At 41.4% G+C, this 24,854-nt stretch overlaps 1 protein-coding gene across 4 annotated transcripts in view; it reads left to right on the forward strand.

Moving 5' to 3' along the window:
* OLFM3 (olfactomedin 3) overlaps positions 1-24,854 on the forward strand; it is a 129,761-nt gene that overhangs the window by 79,723 nt on the left and 25,184 nt on the right. For all 4 annotated transcript variants that reach the window (XM_030206236.1, XM_030206235.1, XM_030206234.1 and 1 more), the window contains one exon: positions 21,700-21,919. In XM_030206236.1, coding sequence (XP_030062096.1) covers positions 21,700-21,919 — 220 coding nt within the window. The remainder of the gene's footprint in view (positions 1-21,699; positions 21,920-24,854) is intronic.

The following is a 24,854-nucleotide window of genomic DNA, read 5'->3' on the forward strand; positions in this document are numbered from 1 at the left end:
TCTGAGGGTGGTGAAAGAACTTAAGGAAGTTCTGGTGGTCCTGCTTTCTGACTTTTCAGTGCTTTATTAGAGTAAGAACTGATCCCAGAGGATTGGAGATGGGCAGATGCAGTTCCTTTTCACATAAAAGGAAGTAAGGAGGAGACTAGGAATTACAGACCAGTTCATACATTAATAGACTTGCTTCTAAAACAGAAGATCATGCATTTCCTGGATCCCATGGATTATAGAACTGTAGGCAGCATGGTTTTACCAAATGCAGATCTTGTCAGATAAATTTGATCAATTCATTTGACAGGGTAACCAGAGTAAGATCACAGTGCCAGATGTGTTATGTCTTTGATGTCAATAGTGGTATGTCAAGCAATTGAAATAAATAGCTAAATAAATAAATATATTTACATTTCAGCAAAGCTTTGCACACGGCTCCTCATAGGGGGCATATAATAAACTGTTGACCTTTAGTATGGGCCCTAAAGTGACTGACTGGATTAGGAACCAGTTGAGTGGGAGCCAAAAAAGTAGTAAATTGAGTTCATTCTGAGGAAGGGGATACTACCAGTAGTGTGCTGCAGAGTCATGGCAGAAGAACTATTGGGAAAAGATTGCAGATAACAGCAAAATTTCCATCAAGAGAAACACTCTGGAAGGTATGATGAGGGATCTAGCAAAGCTTGGAGTGGTCTAGAGCAGAGATAGGCAACTTATGGAATGCGTGCCAGAAGGTCGCATACCAAAAGTTTTTGTGTGGCATGCATGGCCGGTTTTGCTGGTGGGATGCCCAAGCCCTGCCAATAGAATTTGTTCTCTAAGCTTCCCATGCGGTCTGAACAGTAGGGAAGTCAGTGGTGTGCAGGACCCCCACATATGCTCATCTCATGTATTGGTCTTGTATGGGGAGTGCTGACATCAGCAGTTAAAAGCGCACCACTGACTTCCTCACTGCCCAGACAGCATGGGAGACTTGGACAAACAACATTTTGCAACTGGTAGGGCTTGGGTATCCCTGCCAGCCAAGTTATTAATTTTAATGTGATAGGCAGGTGGGGGGAGGGGAGAAGAAATGCATGGTGGCACATAATTGTTCATTGTAATTAAATCTGGAAAAGGTGGCACACAATGTACAATGGATTGTCGACCCCTGGTTTAGAGTATGGAAGCTAAGATTCAATGCTAAAAAAATGCAGAATAATGCATTTAGGGCTTCTTTTATCAAGCCGCACTAGCAGCACCCGGTGCGGCAATGCCGACAAACATAGGCGCCCGGTATAAGAGGCTTGGAGAGGCTAAGCCTCCCCCCTGCTGCAGCAGAATGGATCAGCTGTGGAGTCCAGCTGCTCTGAGGGGATTAAATTGTTGATTTACTCCATCCTCACAGCAGGAGCTGCAGTGAAAGCCCTCTAGCAGTTGTAGAAATTGGTTTATGGTTTGTTTACCTTACTGCTGGGAAAGCAAGGGGGGTTGTCTGGAGGTGTCCTGGGTTGCCAGGGAGATATTTAACGAGGATGACTTCCTGACCTGCACTGACTTGACAGATAGCAGCAGAACGGATACTGGGCCAGCATGATCAGAAAAAGTCACCAGACAACAAAGATAGAAAAGATCATTTTATTTTCATAACATTGACATTCGCACCTCAGTCAGCCCATTAATACAACACTCCTTATACATTTAATAAACACCATAGCACATTCTTGTGGAATAAAATTTGGCAGCAGCTTTATTCACAAACATCAATAAATAATTTCAACTTCAACACTTAACATCTTCTTAGCAACATAAACCTTTCATCAGAAGGTTAATTTCCCAGATCAATTTTTAATAGAGCTAAGCCATTCGGTAACGAAACTGGCTCTCCCTTTCTCAGTATTATCCCCTTCTACCCTGTGACTTACGGTGCCGTCAAGCCACATCTTACCCGTGGCGGTTCCGCACACGAGTTCATTTAGTTTAATATATTTAACAATATTCATTTCAAATATTCATGTAACCGTCTCTGGTACCTCTCTACCTCTCTTAGAGGCACCCTTTTGAAAGCTGCTACCAACCACCCCCAACTCTACCACCTCCCCTTTCAAAATCTCTCTCTCGCCAGCTATCCCACCTTTCAATACAGCACCCCCAATTCAACCACACCCTTGGGTGGGCTGGGAAGGGTCAGCAAACTACCTCCTATCCACCCTCACCCTCTCCTACCTACCTACCCAATACTTTTTGCGCGCCAAAAAACCCCTTAACCCTCTCCTCCCCTTTTCTTCTTATCCACCAATCCCCATCTCTCTTCCTTCACCAATCCCCTTCCTTTTCCTTAGTTGCTACCTCATTTTCCTTACTAATCAACCACCTATCCCTCCCTACTACCCCCCCTCCCACTTCTTCCCCTCTTGCTGCTGCCTGACTGCCTCAGTCAATGTTATTATCCCCACAGCATAGTCTGTGAGGTTTTCTTAACATTGACAGTCGCACCTCAGTCAGCCCATTAATACAACACTCCTTATACATTTAATAAACACCATAACACATTCTTGTGGAATAAAATTTGGCAGCAGCTTTATTCACAAACATCAATAAATAATTTCAACTTCAACACTTAACATCTTCTTAGCAACATAAACCTTTCATCAGAAGGTTAATTTCCCAGATCAATTTTTAATAGAGCTAAGCCATTCGGTAACGAAACTGGCTCTCCCTTTCTCAGTATTATCCCCTTCTACCCTGTGACTTACGGTGCCGTCAAGCCACATCTTACCCGTGGCGGTTCCGCACACGAGTTCATTTAGTTTAATATATTTAACAATATTCATTTCAAATATTCATGTAACCGTCTCTGGTACCTCTCTACCTCTCTTAGAGGCCACAAGCGGTGACAGATCATATCTTGTCACCGCTCCCCATAACAATAGCTGCTGCCAAATCCTTTTTTAAGCAATCCTCCAATAGATCTTGTATAGTACTCAAAAATATATCCAACCCAATTTCAGACAAATGAACCCCATCCTTTCTATATAATCCTGCGCAATCCGCAGAAATCAATTCATGCACCAACACCAAACCACCCATTCGCCCCATAAATTTTGAAACTTCACTATTAACTCTCCTCCGTAAACGTTCAATACCCTTGTGACTATGTGCCCCCTTCCACACCCGCCGTGGAATTATATGTGACCAAACCAACAACGCTTCTGGGAAATATGACATCACAGATAATAATTCAGTTTTCATCACCTGAATTAAATCAACACCCTTTACATTACACAAATCATTGCCCCCCAAGTGTATACAAATCAAAACTGGTGATGAAAATCTCTGTGCTTGCAGTAATGTTGGTACCATCTGCTGCCAAGTCATGCCTCGTATGGCCAACCAGCGGATCCGGATACCGAATTCCACCAGTCCCAAATTTGATCCCCACTTGGACTCCCGAGCATGCTTGTGCGCCCAGAAGACATATGAATGGCCACAAATCCACACACATATATCTGGAGGCAATACATCTGCAAAAGAAACTAGAACAATTAACATACAATACTCCCTTTTTGAGTACGCACATACCCTTTATATCTATTGGAACTCCACCTCCCCAAACGCTGAATTAACTCCACCGAACCCCCTTCCTGTGCTGCATTGGAAGCCGCACCAATTCTAAAGGAGTGTGTCCCATAATCCTTAGGCTCCAAACCCATATACTCTAAACCTTTCTTCAATACAGCAGCAAACTGGTACCTAGTCAATGGCAAACCAGTCTGATGCACCAACCAAATCTCTCCACCCACTGGTCTTACTCTATGGTAATCAAGTGCACATTGTACTGGACAAAATTCCAAGCACTTAGCTGCCCGTAAAGTAATCCATTTTCCTTTTCCCTCCTGATCTGTCTTTGACTTGCGTAAATATAAATGCAACAGACCCTTCTCCACCATCACATCACCACTCCGCAAACCCCCATCATCCTTTACCCGCCTAGAAGTAACCACCAATTCTCCCAGTCTGCAAGCTGAAAAGAAAGCTACCACAAATGCCACTTGAAATAGCAGCACTTCATATGCCGAAAAACAAATGTGTGGTAAACTTTTACATAACTGCACAACTTGGCCATAGAACAGTGGACGTCGCAACCTTGCCATGCCAGATCTCCCTTTTTCTCTGGCATAACCACACAATAACTTGCGAATCAAATAAGAACCAGCTGGATCTTTCCAACCCAGCAATTTAGAAACAAAAGCAATCGCAGCCATCATTTGAGAAACTATCCCAAACGACCATTTTTTGTCCATTGCCCAATCAAGCAATCTGACCACTCTCTCCTCTTCAATTGGCAGCACCAATTCCAAATGATTGTCTTCCAGAAATGTGCAAAAACGACGCCAGCCCACTCCGTAAGCTTTCCAAGTATTCGGGGCTAAAGCCTTCATCAACAAAGCTTCACAACCTCCCGAAAATTGGACCACAAATCTTCTGACATCCTTGTAGGCTCCCAATCTGCTAATGGCGCCAAAGCTCTGAAACGATGTAGCTGCAAACGAGATAAAGCATCTGCAATCTCATTACAAACTCCTGGCACATGTCTGGCAGTTAACCAAATATTGAGTTGTAGACATTTTAGCACAATTATCCTCAACAACTCCACTAACAAAGGACAACGTGAAAATTGCTTATTAATCGCCCAGACCACTGACATATTATCAGAATAAAAGGCAATTCTTTTATTACTCAATCTTTCCCCCCATAAACACAGGGCCACCCAAATCGGAAATAATTCCAACAGAGCAATATTCGCACACCAACCCTTCTCCTTCCACCATAGAGGCCAAGCTTCCGCACACCAAGCACCTCTAAAATAAATTCCAAATCCCTTCTCCCCAGAAGCGTCAGTAAATAATTGTAAATCAACATTAGAAACTAGAGCATCCTGCCATATGCAGATGCCATTGAATTCTGACAAAAATTGCCTCCAAATCTTCAAATCTGCCCGCACTGCTTGCGTTAAACGCACCCTAAAATGTTTCTTTCTCAAACCAACTGACAATAATGCTAACCGTCTGGAAAATATCCGTCCCATTGGAATTACCCGCGTTGCAAAATTAAAATGACCCAGCAATGACTGGATTTCTCTCAAAGTCACCTTAACCTTGTTGCACACCCGATCAATTTCTTCACGCAAGTCAATGATTTTATTGTCTGGCAGACGCGATTCCATCCTTACTAAGTCTAACTCAATTCCCAAAAACACCAACTGGGTAACAGGTCCCTCACTTTTATCCAGTGCCAAAGGAACACCAATTTCCTTTGCCACTGTACTAAATGCTGACATAAGCGAAGCACACTGATCTGACTTCTCAGGACCCACAAATAAAAAATCATCCAAGTAATGAACTATAGAATCCAAACCACTAACCTGTTCCACCACCCAGTGTAAAAATGTCGCAAATGCTTCAAAATAATTGCAGGAAATCGAGCACCCCATTGGCAAACATTTATCAAAATAAAATTTACCTTCAAATGTAAACCCTAACAACCAAAATGCTGTCGGATGAACTGGCAGCAAACGAAAAGCTGACTCAATGTCTGCTTTCCCCATCAAGGCACCCCGTCCTAACCTCCTCAACAGATCTACAGCCTGCTCAAAACTTGCATATTGCACAGTACACAACTCTGGATCTATAAACGTATTAACCCCAAAACCCTCCGGGTATGATAAATTATGAATTAACCGGAAGGTACCCGGAGCTTTTTTCGGTATCACACCCAATGGGGAGAGCACTAAATTCTTAATTGGTGGGTTCTCAAACGGCCCAGCTATACGACCGAGACTCAACTCCTTCGACAACTTCCTCCTAACCACCTCAGCATTCTGACTCACCGATACCGCATTTTTACACTTATGATCCAAAATTGGACCTTCAAACGGAATCGGAAAACCATCCGCAAAACCCACCCACAATAAATATGCATCACCCCCCAATGGATACCTTACCAACCATCTTTCCAGTGCCAACAATTTAATGGGAGAAGGGGCCTTGCATTCCCAAACCGGGGCCGCTCGGGATTCCTCCACGCCCCAATCGTCCTCGACTCGCAAATCCCCCCCTGGGACATTTAAACACGGGGTGCAATCCTTGACAACCGCTGCAACAATGCTTAAATCTACAGAAAGGCCGACTACATCTTCCTGCATTAAATTGGAAACAAGCATTACTGGGAATACCCCCTCTTCCCCCAACTCCCCCCGCCCCACTTCCTCCTCCTCCTGCTGAGCCAAAATTACCGGCTCTCCACCCACCAACTCCCGTGATGCTTGCCACTGAGCCACTGCCATACCCGGGAAATCCGGCAGGAGCTCCTGAACGAAAGGGGGTATTAACTGACGGTGTAAAGTTAGCAATCCACAAATCAACATCTCGTACACCCCAATTTTCTGATTTGTCTTTTGCCAAGCTCCTTCTGAACTGCTCATCATAATTAGCCCAAGCCCAACCGCCATACGTTTTGTACGCTCTTAAAATGAGATCACAATAACTCAATAAACCCGGATACCGCGCAGGTTTTTGACCCCCTAGCACACTGGCAAACACATGAAAACTCAGCAACCAATTCATAATCGTCTTCGGAACTCTCCCTTTCTTCTTTTTTCCCTCCTCTTTTCCCCCATCCCTCCCAACATAACCATCCTTATCATGCGCAATAAGCGCAAATAAATCTATATATTTACCCCGCAAAATTCTCTGTCGCCACTTTACTGATATAGCACAATCCAAAGGCGCAATAGAACATAATGTGTGCCCTTTGCTAGACACCGCACACCCACCTGTCATCACATTATTCCCCATATCCCTAACCTCATGCCTCATGTTCCTTTCCTCCTCATCAGATGAAGAAGAAGTCGACCCTGAGGACTCCCAGGAATCTGACGACTCCCAAACCTGCATAGGGTCTCCTGCCCCTCCCCTCCTCATCCTTTTTTCTCTATCCAATCTCCTTACTACATGACACAAACTACGCAAAAATTTTTTATTCTTTAATTTCTTCCTCAAAGTCTTACCACTAACCCTTTGTGAATGTCTACCCCTTTTCCTACCCCTTTCTCTAGCATCCCCTTCCACACTCCCAACTGATACAACATCCATACATATGTCCCCCAACTCACCAATGGCTCTCCCAGTCGAAGGCCCCTCTAAAGGATCCTCGCCAGCTCCTTCTCGCACTGAAAGATCACTGTGCCTCTGGACACCACTGGACCATTCTTGTACTGGAAAAGTGCCACCTGCCACCATTTCATCTCTCACTTGTACCCGGTTGCAACCCTCTAGACTCATCGTGTCCCCTTGCGGAACCCCAGTACCCCTTGGGCCAACCTCCACATTCCTTACGAATCCCACTTTACCACCCGAAACACCCGTGCTTGTATTATGTTTCTTCCCACTCACTTTACCCCCACTTTTTCCTAATTTCTTCGGTGCCATACTTATACCCAAGATCACTTGTCCAAATCACTCAACCTTCCTGACTCCCAAACACATCACCCAAAAAACTGCACCCAAAATTATACTCCCTTCACTCAAACCTTTATTCCCAATCCCCACCCCCCCCCCCAACGCCTCACTCACACAAACCAAAACACCAATTCACTCCAATTCCGTTTGAATCCCCATCCACCAAGACCATTCACTTCAGAAGAATAATGTGCACACTCAACCACAACCTCACATATGCACCCTAACCCACAAAAACACATCAGCAATCTCAAACTCGCCCCCCAACCAGTTCCCTGCACCGTTATTGTCTTCTTTTTTTTTTTTTTAAACAATTCCAGCTAAAATTACCCTATCCACCCTGCTCACACTCCCCTATTACAATGTGGCACCGCTCCCCCACAATCACGTCACACTCAGTACTCCTCCCTTACAGCTCTTCCTTCAACACTCGCAGGGAAACCCAACCCCAAACTACCCCACACATCCCCCAATACTCACAACTTCAAGAACACCCTCCGATCTCACCTCCCACGCTGCCAATCCTTCTCCCAACAACCTGAATCCACCGTCGCCGCTCGCGCCAATTAAAACCCTTCGTTTCGGTTTAAAAAAACCCAAAACTGCCCGCTGCTCCGCTTTTCTTCACAGCGCGTCGACGCGAAACCGGAAGTGCAGCGCACCTTCGCACACAACGCTGAAAAAACACTCTCCCCTTCACAGGTACCGAATTTTCGCCGTTTTCTTTCAAAATTACCACAAAACCTCAGCAAACTACCTCCTATCCACCCTCACCCTCTCCTACCTACCTACCCAATACTTTTTGCGCGCCAAAAAACCCCTTAACCCTCTCCTCCCCTTTTCTTCTTATCCACCAATCCCCATCTCTCTTCCTTCACCAATCCCCTTCCTTTTCCTTAGTTGCTACCTCATTTTCCTTACTAATCAACCACCTATCCCTCCCTACTACCCCCCCTCCCACTTCTTCCCCTCTTGCTGCTGCCTGACTGCCTCAGTCAATGTTATTATCCCCACAGCATAGTCTGTGAGGTTTTCTTTATAGTGTTTGGAATATGTCCACTTTGAGAATCAGGTGGTCAACATTAAAAGTATATATTTATTTACCTATTTATGGCATTTTATCCCACATTAAACATGAATTAGGGTGTTTTGTGGCTCTACATGAGAATTGTGATGATATGATCCCTTGTTTCATATTGTTGATGGTCTGCATTTTCCGTATGGGTGGTATATTGGTGTATTAGGTCTGCCCAGTGTAATATTTATGGTACAGTAAGGTTCTGAGTGCATTTTTGGAGAAAGTTGTGTATAGTGTTTTGCAGTTGAGCATTTGTGGTTAGAATATGCTTTGAGCAACCACTTTATTCTTTGACATATGATACATATCTAATATCTAAATTTAATAAAAGGTATTAATTGTTACTTTTTTATTTATTTATTTTTTCTGTGTGTTATCAGACAATTATGGATTTAAGCTCCACCCCTGGCCCCACCCCTAACCCCGCCCCCTTTAGCCTCCCCAAACAGTTGGGCCACCGACCGCCTATGCCGACAAAGCCTAGTCACTTTGAATGGGCTCCGTCGGCATTGCCACGGGGGAACCACTAGCGCGGCTAGATAAAAGAGGTCTTTAGCCTGCAGAACCCCATGGGAGCAGTATAGTATAATATAGGGGATTAAGTTCTGTTCATAGATAAGAGCAGGATCTAATGGGAAGGAATCATATCTGATAATCTGCAGGTGATCAAACAGGTAGAAACGATGACAGCAAAAGCCAGAAGGATGCTTGAATGCATAGCGAGAAATATAGCCAATAGGGGGAAAAAAAAGAAGTGATAGTGTTTCTCCCTCTGATGAGACCTCATTTGAAATAGAGTTGTACCGAATATTTGTATTCGATTCGATTTGGTTCCGAATAGTTCCACAAATACGTGATTTGTATTTGGCCAAATGGTGATTTAAATTTGAATATGAATAATCCAGGGCTCTACTATGCAAAATCCTCCTGAAATAAACAATTGATCTGTGATTTCATATTGCTTCTTTTTGTGATTTGTCATGTTAAAATCAATGCCCATTATTCATATTCGGTGTTCATATTCGGCTGAATAATATTTTTCATTATTCGTATTCAGTCAAATAGTAAAATGTGCTATTCAGCACAACTATACTTTGAAGTCTGAGTGTGCAGTTCTGCAGATCACACCATCAAAATGTAAACCAGATGAAGTTGGTCCAGAAGGCAGCTACAAAACTGGTCAATGATACCTGGCAATATCCTAAAATGATACATTTTATGCTGCTTATCCTAGAAATAAGCAGTGGATTTTTTTCAAGTCCATTTTAAGAAGCTATCCAAACCTTTTTTTAAACCCCGCTAAGCTAACTACTTTTACTACATTCTCTGGCAACGAATTCCAGAGATTAATTACACATTGAGTGTCATGGTATGCACAAAACTAACCCATTTAGAGAAATTGGCCTAAAGAAAACCACTAATTCCTATAATCTGGTGAATCAAGGGACAGTGCAATGTTTCCTAACTTTGGAGCATGATGCACTTTATTTTACCTTCTTTTGGGCAGTGAGCTCCACTGGAAGAGATGTTATATGACTGACTTCCTGGTCTCTTTAAAATGCCATTCGGCCTATGGAATGCCACCACAGGCATTCCTATGAAGGGGTATGATATGTGGCCATTAAATTTACTATGTTTTCTGCTGTTCATTTTTTATTTTTGTCATGTTGATGAGATATTTGTAGATATGTACATCTTCCCTATTGAAATGGTTCAAAGTCATGGGAAATATTGTGAGCTATGTTATTTGCAATACCCACATCTTGAAAGAGGTGCTCCAGTGCTGCATATGACCTCCCCTCCCCCAATCTGACATTGTGGAGAAGAACAGATGTAGTTTTGTTACACTGTTTAATACTGCTATTGTGAACACCAGATCTCTAAGGTGATTCATGATTTTATCATTGACACTCAGGTAGATATTTTGGGAATTACTGAAACTTGTTTAACATCCTTATACATCTTAGTATTGAATGAATCATGCCCCTATTTGTTACTGTACTGACAGGAGGACAGAGGTTTGTGAGGTGCTATATTAGTTTGTTGATATGTGTTCACCGTTTCTCAGAAATCATTTAACCCTGAAGCAATTCCACATTAGAAGTCACAGACCAAGAAAGGGATCTCGGTCTCGTCGTTGATGGTACTTTGAATCCTTCTGCTCAGTGTGCTGCTGCGGCTAAGAAAGCAAATAGAATGTTAGGTATTATTAGGAAAGGAATGGAAACAAAAATGAGGACATTATAATTCCTTTGTATCGCTCCATGGTGCGACCACACCTTGAATATTGCGTTCAATTCTGGTTGCCGCATCTCAAAAAAGATATAATGGAATTAGAAATGGTGCAGAGAAGGGTGACAAAAATGATAAAGGAGATGGGACAACTTCCCTTTGAGGAAAGGTTAAAGCGGCTAGGGCTCTTCAGCTTGGAGAAATGGCAGCTGAGGGAATATATGATAGAGGTCTATAAAATAATGAGTGGAGTTGAACGGGTAGACATGAAGCATCTGTTTACAATTTCCAAAAATACTAGGACTAGGGAGCATGCGATGAAGCTACAAAGTAGTGCATTTAAAACAAATCGAGAAATTTTTTCTTCACTCAACGTGAAATTAAACTCTGGAATTCGTTGCCAGAGAATGTGGAAAAGGTGGTTAGCTTAGCAGAGTTTTAAAAAGCCTTGGACAGCTTCCTAAAGGAAAAGTCCATAGACCATTATTAAATTGGACTTGGGGAAAATCCACTATTTCTGGGATAAGCGGTATAAAATGTTTTGTACTCCTCTCCGAAGGAGTGGTGGAGGGGCTTCTGTGTTTCAATGACTCAGAGGGCTATGCTGAAGGGTTACCCATATCAGACAGGCCTCTGAGGAGAAACCAGACAAAGAGTGTCCCAAACTGGGAGAGTAGTAAGATCAGGGCTTTTTTTGAGGGGGTACTTGGGGGTACTGAGTACCGGCACCTTTTCCAATGTCTGCTAAAATTGACCCGTGGTCCCCAAGTTTTAATGAAAGAGGTCAGGCTCTACACACCAATTCTGCCTTGTCATAGATTCTGCGACTGGTTGAATGGGGCCTGGCTATTGTGGGGTGGGTCCCTCAGTGATCACCCCACCCTTGAAGGGTTGACTGGCATTTGAGTACCGGCACCTTTTTCACTAGAAAAAACACACTGAGTAAGATGGTGACCTGAAGTTTGTATGCCCAGCAGCCCAGCTGCCCTCTGAAGTTTTGTCTTCTTCATGTAAATTCCCTCTCTGCAATTGCATTTTCCTTAACTGAGAGGAAGGGAACAACTGGCGGTCAGCCACTGATGGCCAGCGTTTTGTCCCCGAGCAGCAAGTGCGGGACCGCTGCTCGTCAAACTGCCCACAGATGAAAGGATTGATGAGTCCTTTGATTAGCGCTGGCAAAGGAGCATTGACACTCTTGGACTTGGAAAAACAACTCCATCGCTCCCGAATTATTCAACCACCATGTCCAAAGGAGTGGAGGAGTGAGTTGGAGGCATATGCTGAAACGGAGGACATTTACAGCAGAACCTGAATCGGCAGAACCACTCCTAAACACCTCAAGAGAAATCACCTTGGAGTTTTTGGCTTCCATGGAGGTTACATTGAATGCCATCTGGAAGGCACTTCAGGACCTAACGGCGGTAGTAAATAACTTTGTTTCAGATATAATCTTATTGGAGAATTACATGGACAATTTGACTGAACCCTTTGAGAGTGAAAAATTGATATAATAAATGAAGTTCTACACAAGCTAGAAGTGGTTATGATCCTGAAAATGATAATGGACCAGAATCTTTGAATGATAAGGTGGATGCTATTGTGGATGATTAATGTCAAGATTATTGTTTTTCCCAGAGTTCCAGGTATGACTCCTAAAGTTTTCCTCAGAAATATTTCCTTAATTATTACTTCGTAAGGAGTGAAGCCTGTGAAAACTGGGATTGCTTTAATTGGTGGGATTTGAATTAGAGACTTAAGTATATGTATTGTTAAATAATTTCTGGTTTTTAAAAGAGAGAGAATGTAATCAGATGTATTATTTCTAACTAAAATCTGGACAATAAGTATGTTCTCAATGAAATGAATTGACTATACACCGTATTTGGTCTTGAAGAAGCCAACCAGATGATCAATGTGGAATAATGAATTAGATGAGTAATATCTGGGGATAATCAGGTTAATACCATGTTTTCTTTTTTTCTGTTTATTGTTTAATTGATCTCCTTGTCTTATCTCACTCGCCCTATTTTTCTTCACTTTGTGGTCTAAGAAAGAGAAAGATTGTATATAATCCATATATCTAGTTGGGATTGTTTTCTTCTTATCTTGCATTAATGTGCAGTCATCTCTGTATTACTGTTTGCAAGTGACCCTTGTAAAATGAAAAATTATAAATAAATGATTAAATAAAAAAAATGTTTTGTACTTTTTTGGGATCTTGCCATGTATTTGTGACCTGGATTGGTCACTGTTGGAAACAGGATTCTGGGCTTGAAGGACCTTTGGTCTGTCCCAGTATGGCAATACTTATGTACTTGGGCACCTAAAAGATTGGAAGCAACTTAAGATCAAGAGTATCTTGAAGCTGTGAAGACCAGAGATTAAATTTGATGAAAGAGGAGTCATACCCTTTATGTTTCACCAAAATTATTTCATTAACTGAGGATGTCTGGACTTTTTAAGCTTGTTCTTCTGTGTGCATTTCACTACACTTAAATGTACTGATTGCCAAAATATTCACTTTCATCAAGTACCCCAGTAAAATATTATTTTCTTTGTCACAACCCTATCTAGGTGTGATGCGTGAATTGTTTTGGGGTTTTCTGGGAAAATGTTGCAGGACATTATTCAAGCCCAAGGGCTTTGAAAGACTAACTCTCCTTCCTCCCCTAAGGGAAAAGATCCGGGAAGCTCGTACTGTTTAATGGATCCTGGGTTCCCTGAAGAGCTCCTATATCTGACCAGAGGGTGGATCTGGGGTTAAAGAAGAAATCTCCATTGAATTAGCACGAGCAGTGGTGTCCATCATCAACGCTTCGGCCCTAACTACTGTTCATTCACACATGTGCCTCTCTGTTTCATGGTATTATATTCCTGAGGGGCAGTTTATTTATGCAGCCTTTGAAGTAGTATTTAATAACTGTGCTGCCTGCCCTATGAAAGGGATGTGTTCTCCAGGATAGTTTATGTAGATAAATTGATATATGGATGTATGTGGATTTTTTTTTAAGCTGATGCAATATTGTAGGTTAAGGTTGGCCAGAGGTGCCTAGCTGGCTGTTTTATTGTCATTAACCTCTTCCTGAAGTGTGACATTATGCATTTATTTAATTGATATACAGCCTTTGGAGTTTTAGTATTTTAATAACTGCTCCCTGACGTAGCTAGTTTCTTCCCATCCCACCTTTCATTCAGCCACCTTTTTCTCTGTAAGTCCTTTTTCTGTAAGCACTTGTATTTAACAGTATTGAACATAACCAAGATTGAACTTAGTTTTTCCCCTTAGCCCACCTCACCTGTTCCCCATTTTCTATTTCTGTTGATAATACTGTCATCCCTCTCTCCTCAGCTTGTAACCTTGGAATCATCTTTGACTCCTCTCTTTCTTTCCCAGCTCACATCCAATAGACCGCTAAACCCTGTAGTTTCATTTTCTGTAACAAAAACATGGCAAGCGGCATTTGGCACCTTCTTTGACCCTCCCCCCTCCTGTCATCCTTCCAACATATCAGAGTCAAATAACAATGCATGACATAAAATCAATAGAAAGAGTAGATTTTATTTGGCTGCAACGTAGTACTCTTAACAAATGTACAACTCATTACATTCCAAGCTCTGCACACCCAAAAGAGATCCTATGGCATGCCAACATGAAAAACATCTACAAACAGATCCTTTTCTCCATGAATCTGCTATTTATGTAAATATAACTGAAAATCAAACATATATAATACATAAACATTTGACCCTCTTTTTCAGACATGCATAGCCAAGTATCAATGTGTAGAGATAACAGTAACAATACCTACCAATCGGACATTGATATCACCCTGTTTTGTCACAAAGGAAACCCTTTTTGCCAGCCCCAATATGGCTGCCACAGCTTAGGTGCTTCCAAATGGCTGCCTCTTTTATGCCCCATTCTGACGTGGCCACCTGCAATAATCTAATGTGGCTAACTCCTTTCTGCTAACATCTAGGATGGCTGCTTGAACCCATGTAACAGCCCCTCAAGATGGCCACTGCCTATTTGGCCACTTCTAATATGGCTGCCATGATGTTCCCCAAATGACCACCACTACTGTGCTCACATTTAAGATAGCTGTCGAAACCATGTGGCTGTAGGGATGGAGTCTCAGAAGCACAGAGAAAAGTTGTGCTCTGCAGACTGGAGAAACAAAGAAACAAAACAAAATTCAATTTGCATACTATAAAGGCACAGGAAAACAAGGAAAATCAACACACACATGTGTAGCTGGTAGCTGCAGAAAAATCCAGAACAAACAGGGGGTGAAGGGAAGTATATGAAAAAAAAAACCTCACCTGAGAACAGCACTTGCCAGAATTCAGCAATATCCTCCCCACTCAGGGAACTTAAGTTGCCCCAGACATCTCCTTGCAACTGTACTCTTAACTCTAGGAGCCTGATACCTTACGTTGTTTCTACTCTCTCTGCATCCTGAATTCACTGGCTGGGCAGCAGTGCTACATTAAGAGACCTGGAAATGTATTGCAGGATAAATGTAAGTAGGACTGCTCTTTTGCTAAATCAAGCCTGTATCTGCTCAGAACAGCTAGAGCAGTAAGCATAATGATGAGGCACACCTGTACCCACTCTTAATTCAAGCTCCAAGCCTCCACCCCATATCCGGCCTCTCGTTTTCCCTATCTGCATCTACCCACTCCCCCCACCCCTTTTTCTTAACCCTTTCCCACCTCAACTCTAACTCCTACTTCTTAGCTGTTCCTTCTCCTGTACCTTTTCCTGAGCTCCACCCATCCTGTGTCTATCCCCCCATTTGTGACTGACCATCCTGTGTGGCTGTGGTCAGCACCTTTACCAAAATTTATCACTTCCTTTCTCAATATGCTAACAAAACTCCTATCCAGGCTCTCATCATCTCCCGCTTAGATCACTGCAACTTGGTCCTCACAGGTCTTCCAATAAACCATCTCTCTCCCCTCAATCTGTTTGAAATTCTGCTGCACGACTTATCTTCTTCCAGAGTCACTATTTATTTATTTATTTATTTATTTATATGGATCTTGCTCACACCTTTTTCAGTAGTAGTTCAAGGTGAGTTGCATTCAGGTATACTAGACATTTCTCTGTTTCTGTACCTGAGGCAATAGAGGGTTACGTGACTAGCTCAATTTCACAAGGAGCAGCATCTATGCTCTCACAATCCCTCTCCTCAAGTCACTCCATTGGCTCCCTATCTGTTTCCATATACAGATCAAACTCCTCTCACTGTCTTACAAGTGAATTCATTCTGCAGCTCTTCTGTATCTCTTCTCTCTTATTTCTGCCTACATTACTCCCCGGGAACTTCACTGATCAGGTAAGTTACTCTTGTCTGTACCCTTTTCCTCCACAGTCAAATCCAAACTCCTTTCCTTCCAGCTTTTTGCCGTATGCTGGAATAGATTTCCGGAGTCAGTGCATCATGCTCTGTCCCTAGCCCTATTCAAACACAAGCTAAAAGCCTGCCTTTTTGAGACTATTTTTAATTCTTAAACCCTTATACCCTTGTTCAGTACCCATGTTTTTAAATTATTTCTAAAATAAATGTACTCCCTAATCTTTTATTTGTCCTGTTTATCTGTCATGAATAGACTTGTTGGTGTACAGCACAGTGTACATCTTCGAATGCTATAACAATGAGATGAAGTAGTAGTAGTTTTCAAAAGAGAAAAATGTCCAAAAATTGGTATAAATTTGCATTTGGACGTTTTTCTCACAAAAATGTCCAAATTGGTATTTTCAAAACCAATTTTTAGAAGTGTTTCTATGAAGTCCATCAGCCATGCGTTCAAATCACACCAGGGCCAGGGTGTGTTAAGGGCGGGATCAGGGCATTCCTAACATTTTTCTGCCATAATGGAACAAAACAAAAACATCCAGGACTATAAGCTGGATGTTTTGGTCTAGACCTGATTTATTAATGAATAAGTCACAATAAAGTGCCCTAAATGACCAGATGACCACTGCAAGAGTAAAAGAATGACACCCCCTTGTTTCTTCAGTGGTCACTGACCCCTTCCCACCCCCCAAAAAGATATAAATGAAACAGTATATACCAGCCTCTATGACAGCTTCAGATGTTATGACCAGTCCTATTAGAGCAGCAAGCAGGTTCCTGGAGTAGCCTAGTGGTTGGTGAAGTGCACTGTAGAGAAGGGGATCCAGGCCCATAATCCACTCTAACTATTACACTTGTGGTGGAGAGTGTCATCCCTCCCCTCCCCTCCCCCCAAAACCCTCTAAACCTATTGTACCCATATGAGCTATTATAGTGGTGTTTAGTTGGATACAGTAGGTTTTTATTGTTTTTTGAAGGGTCTACCATACAATATAAGGGAGTAATGGTAAGATGTGTACCTGGGACCTTTTATGTGAAGTCCACTGCAGTGCTTCCCAGGGTGCCCCACTGCACTGCTGGGATGCCTGTGTGGCCAGTCTACTAGGAAAGATGGTTCTTCCTCCTACGTCCCATTAGCTTGACTTTGTGCGTGTTTCACTTGCACACTTTGTTTGGAAAATGGTCCAAAAGGATAGACGTACTAAAGCACAACAAAATCTAGGAAATGGTCATTTTCAAAGAAGAAAAATAGACCATTTTCACTACTTGATTTTTGGACGTTTTCAGCAAAACGTCCAAAGTTGGATTTAGACGTCATGTTGAAAATGCCCCTCTAACTCACCTTGACCTTGGATTTGGAAAAGTAAGCAATCAAATCTAAAATCCAATGTACATTCATATTTTAGTCATCTTTAAAAAAAAATCTACCAAAAGTGGAAAGTAAATCTTACATTAATGGCACAGAAGAAAACTAAAAATTGCACTGTGCCATAGCAGATGGATGTATAATTGCAATGCCCTACACAGGTATAATTTGCATTGCATAACACTTGAGCTGAACTTCTGTGCCTTTGTTGCAGAATATCATTACTTCAGGGCTGTTTCTTTTCACTTTCCATTGCACCCACACATGATCAATTCCACCCCCAAGCAGCAATGAAAGCTTTCCTGGGCAGATAGGGCTAGATTCAGTAAATGGTTCTCAAAAATCAGCACCGAAAAAAAAATCAGTACTGAATGGTATTCTATAGCAGGTGCTCCGGTATGGGTGCCCTTTATAGAATAGCATGTAGCACCAGAATCTGCGCCCAGCTTTGGGCATGAACATTTACACAACTAAAACCAGGTCTAAATCCCAGCGTGCAACTTGGGTGCAGATCCCCAGGATTCTATAACACTGAGCGCATTTTAAGGGAATGCCCCTGAACCACTCGTGTTCCTCCCATCATTATACCCCCCTTTTCAGATCTGCGTGGAAACACTTAGACGCTGTTCTCTAACAGAGTGTGTAAGTGTAGTTCCATGTGAATTTGTGGTTTGGGGGCCATTTTGCCACCTTGCTTCTATTATAACACTTTTCCATGCTGAAAAATTGGCACAGAAATAGTGTATCATGCGAGGTGTCATATATAGAACTCCCTAGATACTGTATGTAGAGGATTTCATGAGTGAGGCCAGTTCATAAATCAGCTCCATAATAGGATCGCCTATTATGCTAATATGTTTATAGTAATAACATTCTCTGAATGTAATTGAAAAATGAAATTTGCTGGTGCTTAAGTGTCATGCATATTATTTCTGGCAGCACCCATGGATTTTTCTTTGAGTAAATAATAATAACGTTATGTAACTTTGAATTATGTTGCACTACAGCATAATTTGAATGCAGAGATTAAAAAAAAAACATACTATTCCAAACTCTGAAATGCAAAGGGGTTAACATCCCAAATGGTTTATAAAATTTAGCAGTTCATTTTTTTCTCTGCTGAACAGTCATGAAATCACCAGGTACTAAATCAAAGAGTCAGAAATCCAGCATCGTATATAATTATAAACAGCTGTAGTCAGTGGCCTTCTGCCCCTTTAAGGCACAGCTGCACATCTGGCTGAGAAGTGACTGTTTCAGTGTCCATATATATCATGTTCTATTATTGCTTCTCTATGGACTTTGTTGTCATCCCCTTCAAGTCATATCAAAAACCATCTGCCTTAGCAATTTCAAACATGAATGTGGCAAGTCACAATGGACGTTATGTAGTCCAGAAAGGAATTAGTGCCATTTAAAAATGTATTGGTGGATGCACTCATTTTCTCCAATTAAATTTGGCATAACTGTTAATACATTTTCCCATATGGCTATGTTGTTTCTCAAACCTCACATTTTATCTCTGACAAAAATTCCTTTTATATAAAATAGATAAGACATGTAAATTAAACATTTCCATTTACTAAATATTTTGATCATTAGTCCCACATTTAAAAAGATTTTGTAACTGGGTTAGACCAATGATTCATCTAACCCAGTATCCTGTTTCCAACAGTGGCCAATCCAGGTCACAAGTACCTGGCAGAAACCAAAATAGTAGCAATATTCCATGCTACAAATCCCAGGGCAAGCAGTGGCATCCCCATGCCTATCTCAATAGCAGACTATGGACTTTTCCTCCAGGAACTTGTCCAAACTTTTTAAAAACCCAGATACACTAACCACTGACACCACATCCTCTAGCAACGAGTTCCAGAGCTTATGTATTTGTTGAGTGAAAAAATATGTCCTCCTGTTCATTTTAAAAGAAGTTCCTTGAGTGTCCCCTAGTCTTTGTACTTTTTGAAAAAGTGAAAAATTGATTCACTTCCACTCATTCTACACCATGCAGGATTTTGCAGACCTCAGTCATATTTCCCCATTAGCCGTCTCTTTTCTAAACTGAAGAGTCTTAACTTCTTTAGCCTTTCCTCATATGAGAGGAGTTCCATCCCCCTTTATCATTTTGGTTGCTCGTCTTTGAATCTTTTCTAATTCTGCTATATCTTTTTTGAGATGTCACGGCTAGAAACGTTTTTATGTTGTGGATTCTCAGAGTACGTTTTAAGCTATCATGCCATGGAGGACAATTTTCGAAGAGTTAGGCAATGGTTACAGAAATGGGCATACACGTATAAGGAACAATTTTAGCTTAGGTGATATTTCAGCGCCTAAAACTGTGCACATCCATTTACACCAGTGAAAACATGGTATAAATCCTGGCTTGTAGATTTACACGGACTAGGTCATATTCTACAACTACATTCAGAAATTTTGGAATACCCATGAATGAAAATACCCATTTCCCCACCCAAAAACACACCCCTTTTTACCTGTGTGTGTTAGAAGTTCTGTGCACTTCATTACAGATTACGCTTAGCGAGTTGCGCATGTAAATTCAAATCAGTGTCAATCAGTGCTTATTATTGTTTGTTAAGTGCTCTTATCAGTGCTCATTAGCTTGTTAAGCTTATTAACTTGTGTGCATTGTTACAGATTCCGTGCCAATTTCTGCACGGATCTCTAGGTGCACTATATAGAATCTGGGGGTTAGCAGATAACCAGTTGTATCACGCGATATAACCAGCTATTCACTAATATTCAGTGCATAGCTGGCTAAGTTTGCCGGCCAAATTAGGCCACCAAAATAGTAGAAATATCTTTGACTAGTTTAAATTTAACTGGCCCGTGCTGAATGTCAGCTTGGCCAATTAACTATAACCCAGTTGAAAAACACCTGGATGTTCAAAGCCGGTCACAATATGTGCTTCTTTTACATACCAGCATTTATATCCATAGAGCTTGTGTAAATGCTCACATCTAGATTGCTAACGAATGTGAGTAAATCATAATATTCTGTAACTAACGCTTGTAATTGTGGACCCACCCATGCTCTGCCCAAGCTGCTGCCATGTGAATACCCACCTGCAAAGTATGACCATCGAAGATTGATGCATATCTACAGAAAAGCCTGTAGCCAAAATATGGTTATCTGCACTCATGTGTTTACATGTGTGCATAAATGACTAGAATATCAGCATTTGTGTGTGTTTTTACTGCTTAAATCTAGATGACTCCTTATAGAATTACCCCCTAAATCCAGGGAATATTTTAAAGAAAACAAAATTAAAATGAAGGGGGCAAGATCTGTGAAATTGCTGTCATACAAGACTTCCCTCCCCTGGGTCAGCTGAAGTTACAATGCTGGAAAGGCAGCACTCTCAGCTCCTGGGCAGGAAGAAGTCATAAAGGCAATTCTATAGACTGGCACCTAGAGGTACGCACCACCTACGCACATCAGACACCATTAATGGACAGTTAAGCACCTATAGGTGCCAATGCCGACTGATGCTAGTATTCTATAACGGAATCTTGCCGTCAAGATGCCATTATAGAATTGGTGACAAGCGTGCAGCATTGGGGCACTTAATTGAGGCACCAATTTATGGAATTGAAATCATTGTCACAGTGCAATGGTGACACCCCGTAGCTAGATACAGGGTTCCAAAAGGTGCTCTGGTGCATGGCCCCTGGCTGAAGAATGTCCCAGCAATGACCGGACTGAATAAGCTGGAAAAACTTATAAAATAGGGTACATAATTTCCTAGTAGTTATGAATGGAGACTTGGAGCACCAGATTCCTGTCCTGGTTTTGACTGAAATGGAAGCCCGAAGAAGCAAGGGGAAACTGACAGGTAAAAGAGTTTAATTCAGGATCAGAGTTTGGGATAATGAAGTGGGTGTGACTTGTCACAGCATAGGGGATGGGGGAAACTCTGATAAGTCTCTTCTAAAGTTTTTTAATTCATGTTTATTGACTGCAATAGTAGATGTTTATAGGTGACAAAAGGTATTGAACTCTATTAAACTATTTATTCATTTGTTGTATTTTTTGCCCACATTTTGTAAACATTTAAGCTGATTACAACCAACGTACACAGATAATGTCACAATAAAACAGAACAAAACATAAAATCATTGTGACACATATCTTGCTGCTTTTTTTTAAAGGAGTTAAAAGAAAAGATGGACGAGCTTCTACCACTGATACCTGTTCTGGAACAGTACAAAACTGATGCCAAGTTAATCACCCAGTTCAAGGAGGAAATTAGGAATCTGTCTGCAGTTCTGACTGGAATTCAAGAGGAAATCGGAGTTTATGACTATGAAGAGCTTTACCAGAGAGTGCTTGGTTTAGAAACTAGACTACGAGACTGCATGAAAAAACTCAGTAAGGCAATTTGCTACTATTCCTGTTGCTAGGTAATCAATTATTGAAATAATCTATCAATATATAAAGCAAACCAACATAGTTTTTGCTTTTTGATCTGTTTTGACTATATGCAAAATAATGTTATATGGTCGGTGTGAACCAAGATGGGGTGAAAGTTAATCCCACGAGTGATTGCATTTGTAATCATGTGGTTATTTTCCTACTACTAGCAGAAGAATATTTGTGCAACAAGAAGATAATGGGCTAAATCAGGGCAAGATTAAAATAAACATACCCAAGGGCAACAGGGATAGAGAGGAGTCCATCCTTCTTCACATACACCCCTTCCTCAATCTTCCCCTTTCAGGTAATCCCACTTACTTCCACCATTGTTTGGAAGAGCAACTGGCCAGGGACAGCAACTTGTATCCTGCAAATAAATTCAGTCTGACTTCCCCTCTGCACCTGCAAGCCCTGCAGTGCCATGCTCCTATAGGAGGTAATTCTATAGCAGCGCATCTGTAGGTGAACAGAGAGCACCCATGTGATTCATATCCTATAAAGGGAAATAGGCACCTGTTTATGCAAGCACTTATGCCAGCCCTTAAGTGTTCATACCTAAATGCCAGAGATACACGTAAAACTTAGTATTCTCTAAGTTATGGGCATGTAAGTCCTGCCCATGCTCCACTCAGAATCTGACTATAATATGTGTATATCTACCTGTGAAATATAAACTATGGGGTAAATTCTATAAGTGGTGCCAAAACTTTTATGTACTGAGTGGAGGAGTAGCCTATTGGTTAGTGCAGTGGACTTTGATCCTCAGGAACTGAGTTCAATTCCCACTGCAGCTCCTTATGACTCTGAGCAAGTCACTTAACCCTCCATTGCCCCTGGTACAAAATAAGTACCTGAATATATGTAAACCGCTTTGAATGCAGTTGCAAAAACCTCAGAAAGGCAGTATATCAAGTCCCATTTCCCTTTCCTTATAAAGGGTATGCATCCTTTATATAATTTCATATAGGGCATAAACGGTGCCTGACTCTAGACACTGGCAATTACATCTGCTACAGCCTGGTGTGAATGCCAGTGCCTAAATTAGGTGCTGTTCAGCCACATTCTGTATTTATGCACATAAAATTTTGGAATGCCCCCACCCCTGAAATGCCCCAACCATGCCCCCCCCCCAAAAAAAAATGTACATGCATTAGGATTTATGCACATATTGCTATAGAATACGATCTAGGTGTAAATCCTAATTAAGCCCAATCAATGTCAATAATTGGTTGTTAGCAACTGATTATTGGCACTGATTGGCTTAAGCTGATTGGCTTGTTAAGCAATTAAGTTGTACATGCAAATCAGCTACATGCGTTGATTTGTGTGCACAACTTTAGTCATGGTTAATAGAATCCAGGAGTATTTTATTGTATTGTATTGTATTGTAATATTTATACCCCGCGCTTTCCCACTTAATAGCAGGTTCAATGCGGCTTACAAATATAACAGGTTTACAAGATAATACAAAATGAATAAAACAGCTGAATATAGTATATAAAGAGGTGTATTTCCCATTGTGCTGGCTCATTACAGTTTAAAAAAAATCTTGTTTCAGTATGCTGGCTTTATATTTAGTGTTTTAGTCTGGAGGGTGTGTGTGTGGTGTGGTTTTTTTTTTTTAGTAACTATAATCAATATGTATGACATGCATGAATACAAATGAATATGCTAATGTTCTAAGCCACACCCTTTGCCCCCCCAAATGACAATCAAACTATGCCCATGCTGCCCCCTCCCCCAATCCAGAGATGCTCCTGAGGGGGCATTACACACTCGTGTACAGATATTGTAACTGCAAATTCTCTTACATGAGCACGCAGTTATGGAATGCATTACCCACAGACCTGAAAACAATCGACGAAACAACTATCTTCCGCAAATCTCTGAAGACATATTTCTTCAACAAGGCCTACAATGAGAACCTACAGCCCCACTAATTTACTTCACCAACCCATTCAGTTATGAAAGCCCACCTTCTATAAATACCCTTATAAATCCCGTCCTCCTTCTTTCTTCCCCTATTTAACCTCTACACAATACTAACTATACCTAATATACTGGAACAACTATGTTAACAATACTATGTAAGCCACATTGAGCCTGCAAATAGGTGGGAAAATGTGGGATACAAACGCAATAAAATAAAATAAATAACCTTCTATTCCTTTCTTTTTGAATTTCAGCTTTGTAAACCACCAATATGGTATACCGATTAGCAATACATCAAATACGAAATAAACTTGTAAAACATCTAGTTGTCTAATTTCCATTATAGAATAGGCTCTTACCACATATCATTTGGTTATCCAAATGGAATTTAGTTGTATAATTGCCTCCCAAGTGTGCAGTAGCATGGACAACAAATGTTCTTAATTTTTTTTATTATTATTTGAGGTACATTAAGTACTATATCATACTGAATGTCATTTTCTATCAGCTTCTAATGCAAAAGAATTTTTAATTTGGTATGCCCTATTTCACATGATGTGTAAAAATCCTCTGTAGTATGCATTTCTAGTTGGCCAGGTGGTGCAGCAGCTGGATGCTAATATGCCATCTAAGAAGCATGATGGCTTACGTGGAAATCTGGAGTCCATAGGCTTCTGCATAACTTGGAGGGGCATAATCGAACAGAAACGCCTATCTCCATGGGCGTTTATCTCCGAGAACGGGTCCGTGAAGGGGCGGACCCAAGCGTATTTTCGAAAAAAATTAGACGTCCATGTTTTATTCGCCAAGTTGTGAGCTGGGCGTTTTTGCTTTTCAGCGATAATGGACAATGAAATCGCCCAGCTCAAAAACGAATAAATCCAAGGCATTTGTTCGTGGGAGGGGCCAGGAGTCGTAGTGCACTGGTCCCCCTCACATGCCAGGACACCAACCAAGC

The sequence above is a fragment of the Microcaecilia unicolor genome, chromosome 6 (genome assembly GCF_901765095.1).
Source record: "Microcaecilia unicolor chromosome 6, aMicUni1.1, whole genome shotgun sequence".
Lineage (NCBI taxonomy): Eukaryota > Metazoa > Chordata > Amphibia > Gymnophiona > Siphonopidae > Microcaecilia > Microcaecilia unicolor.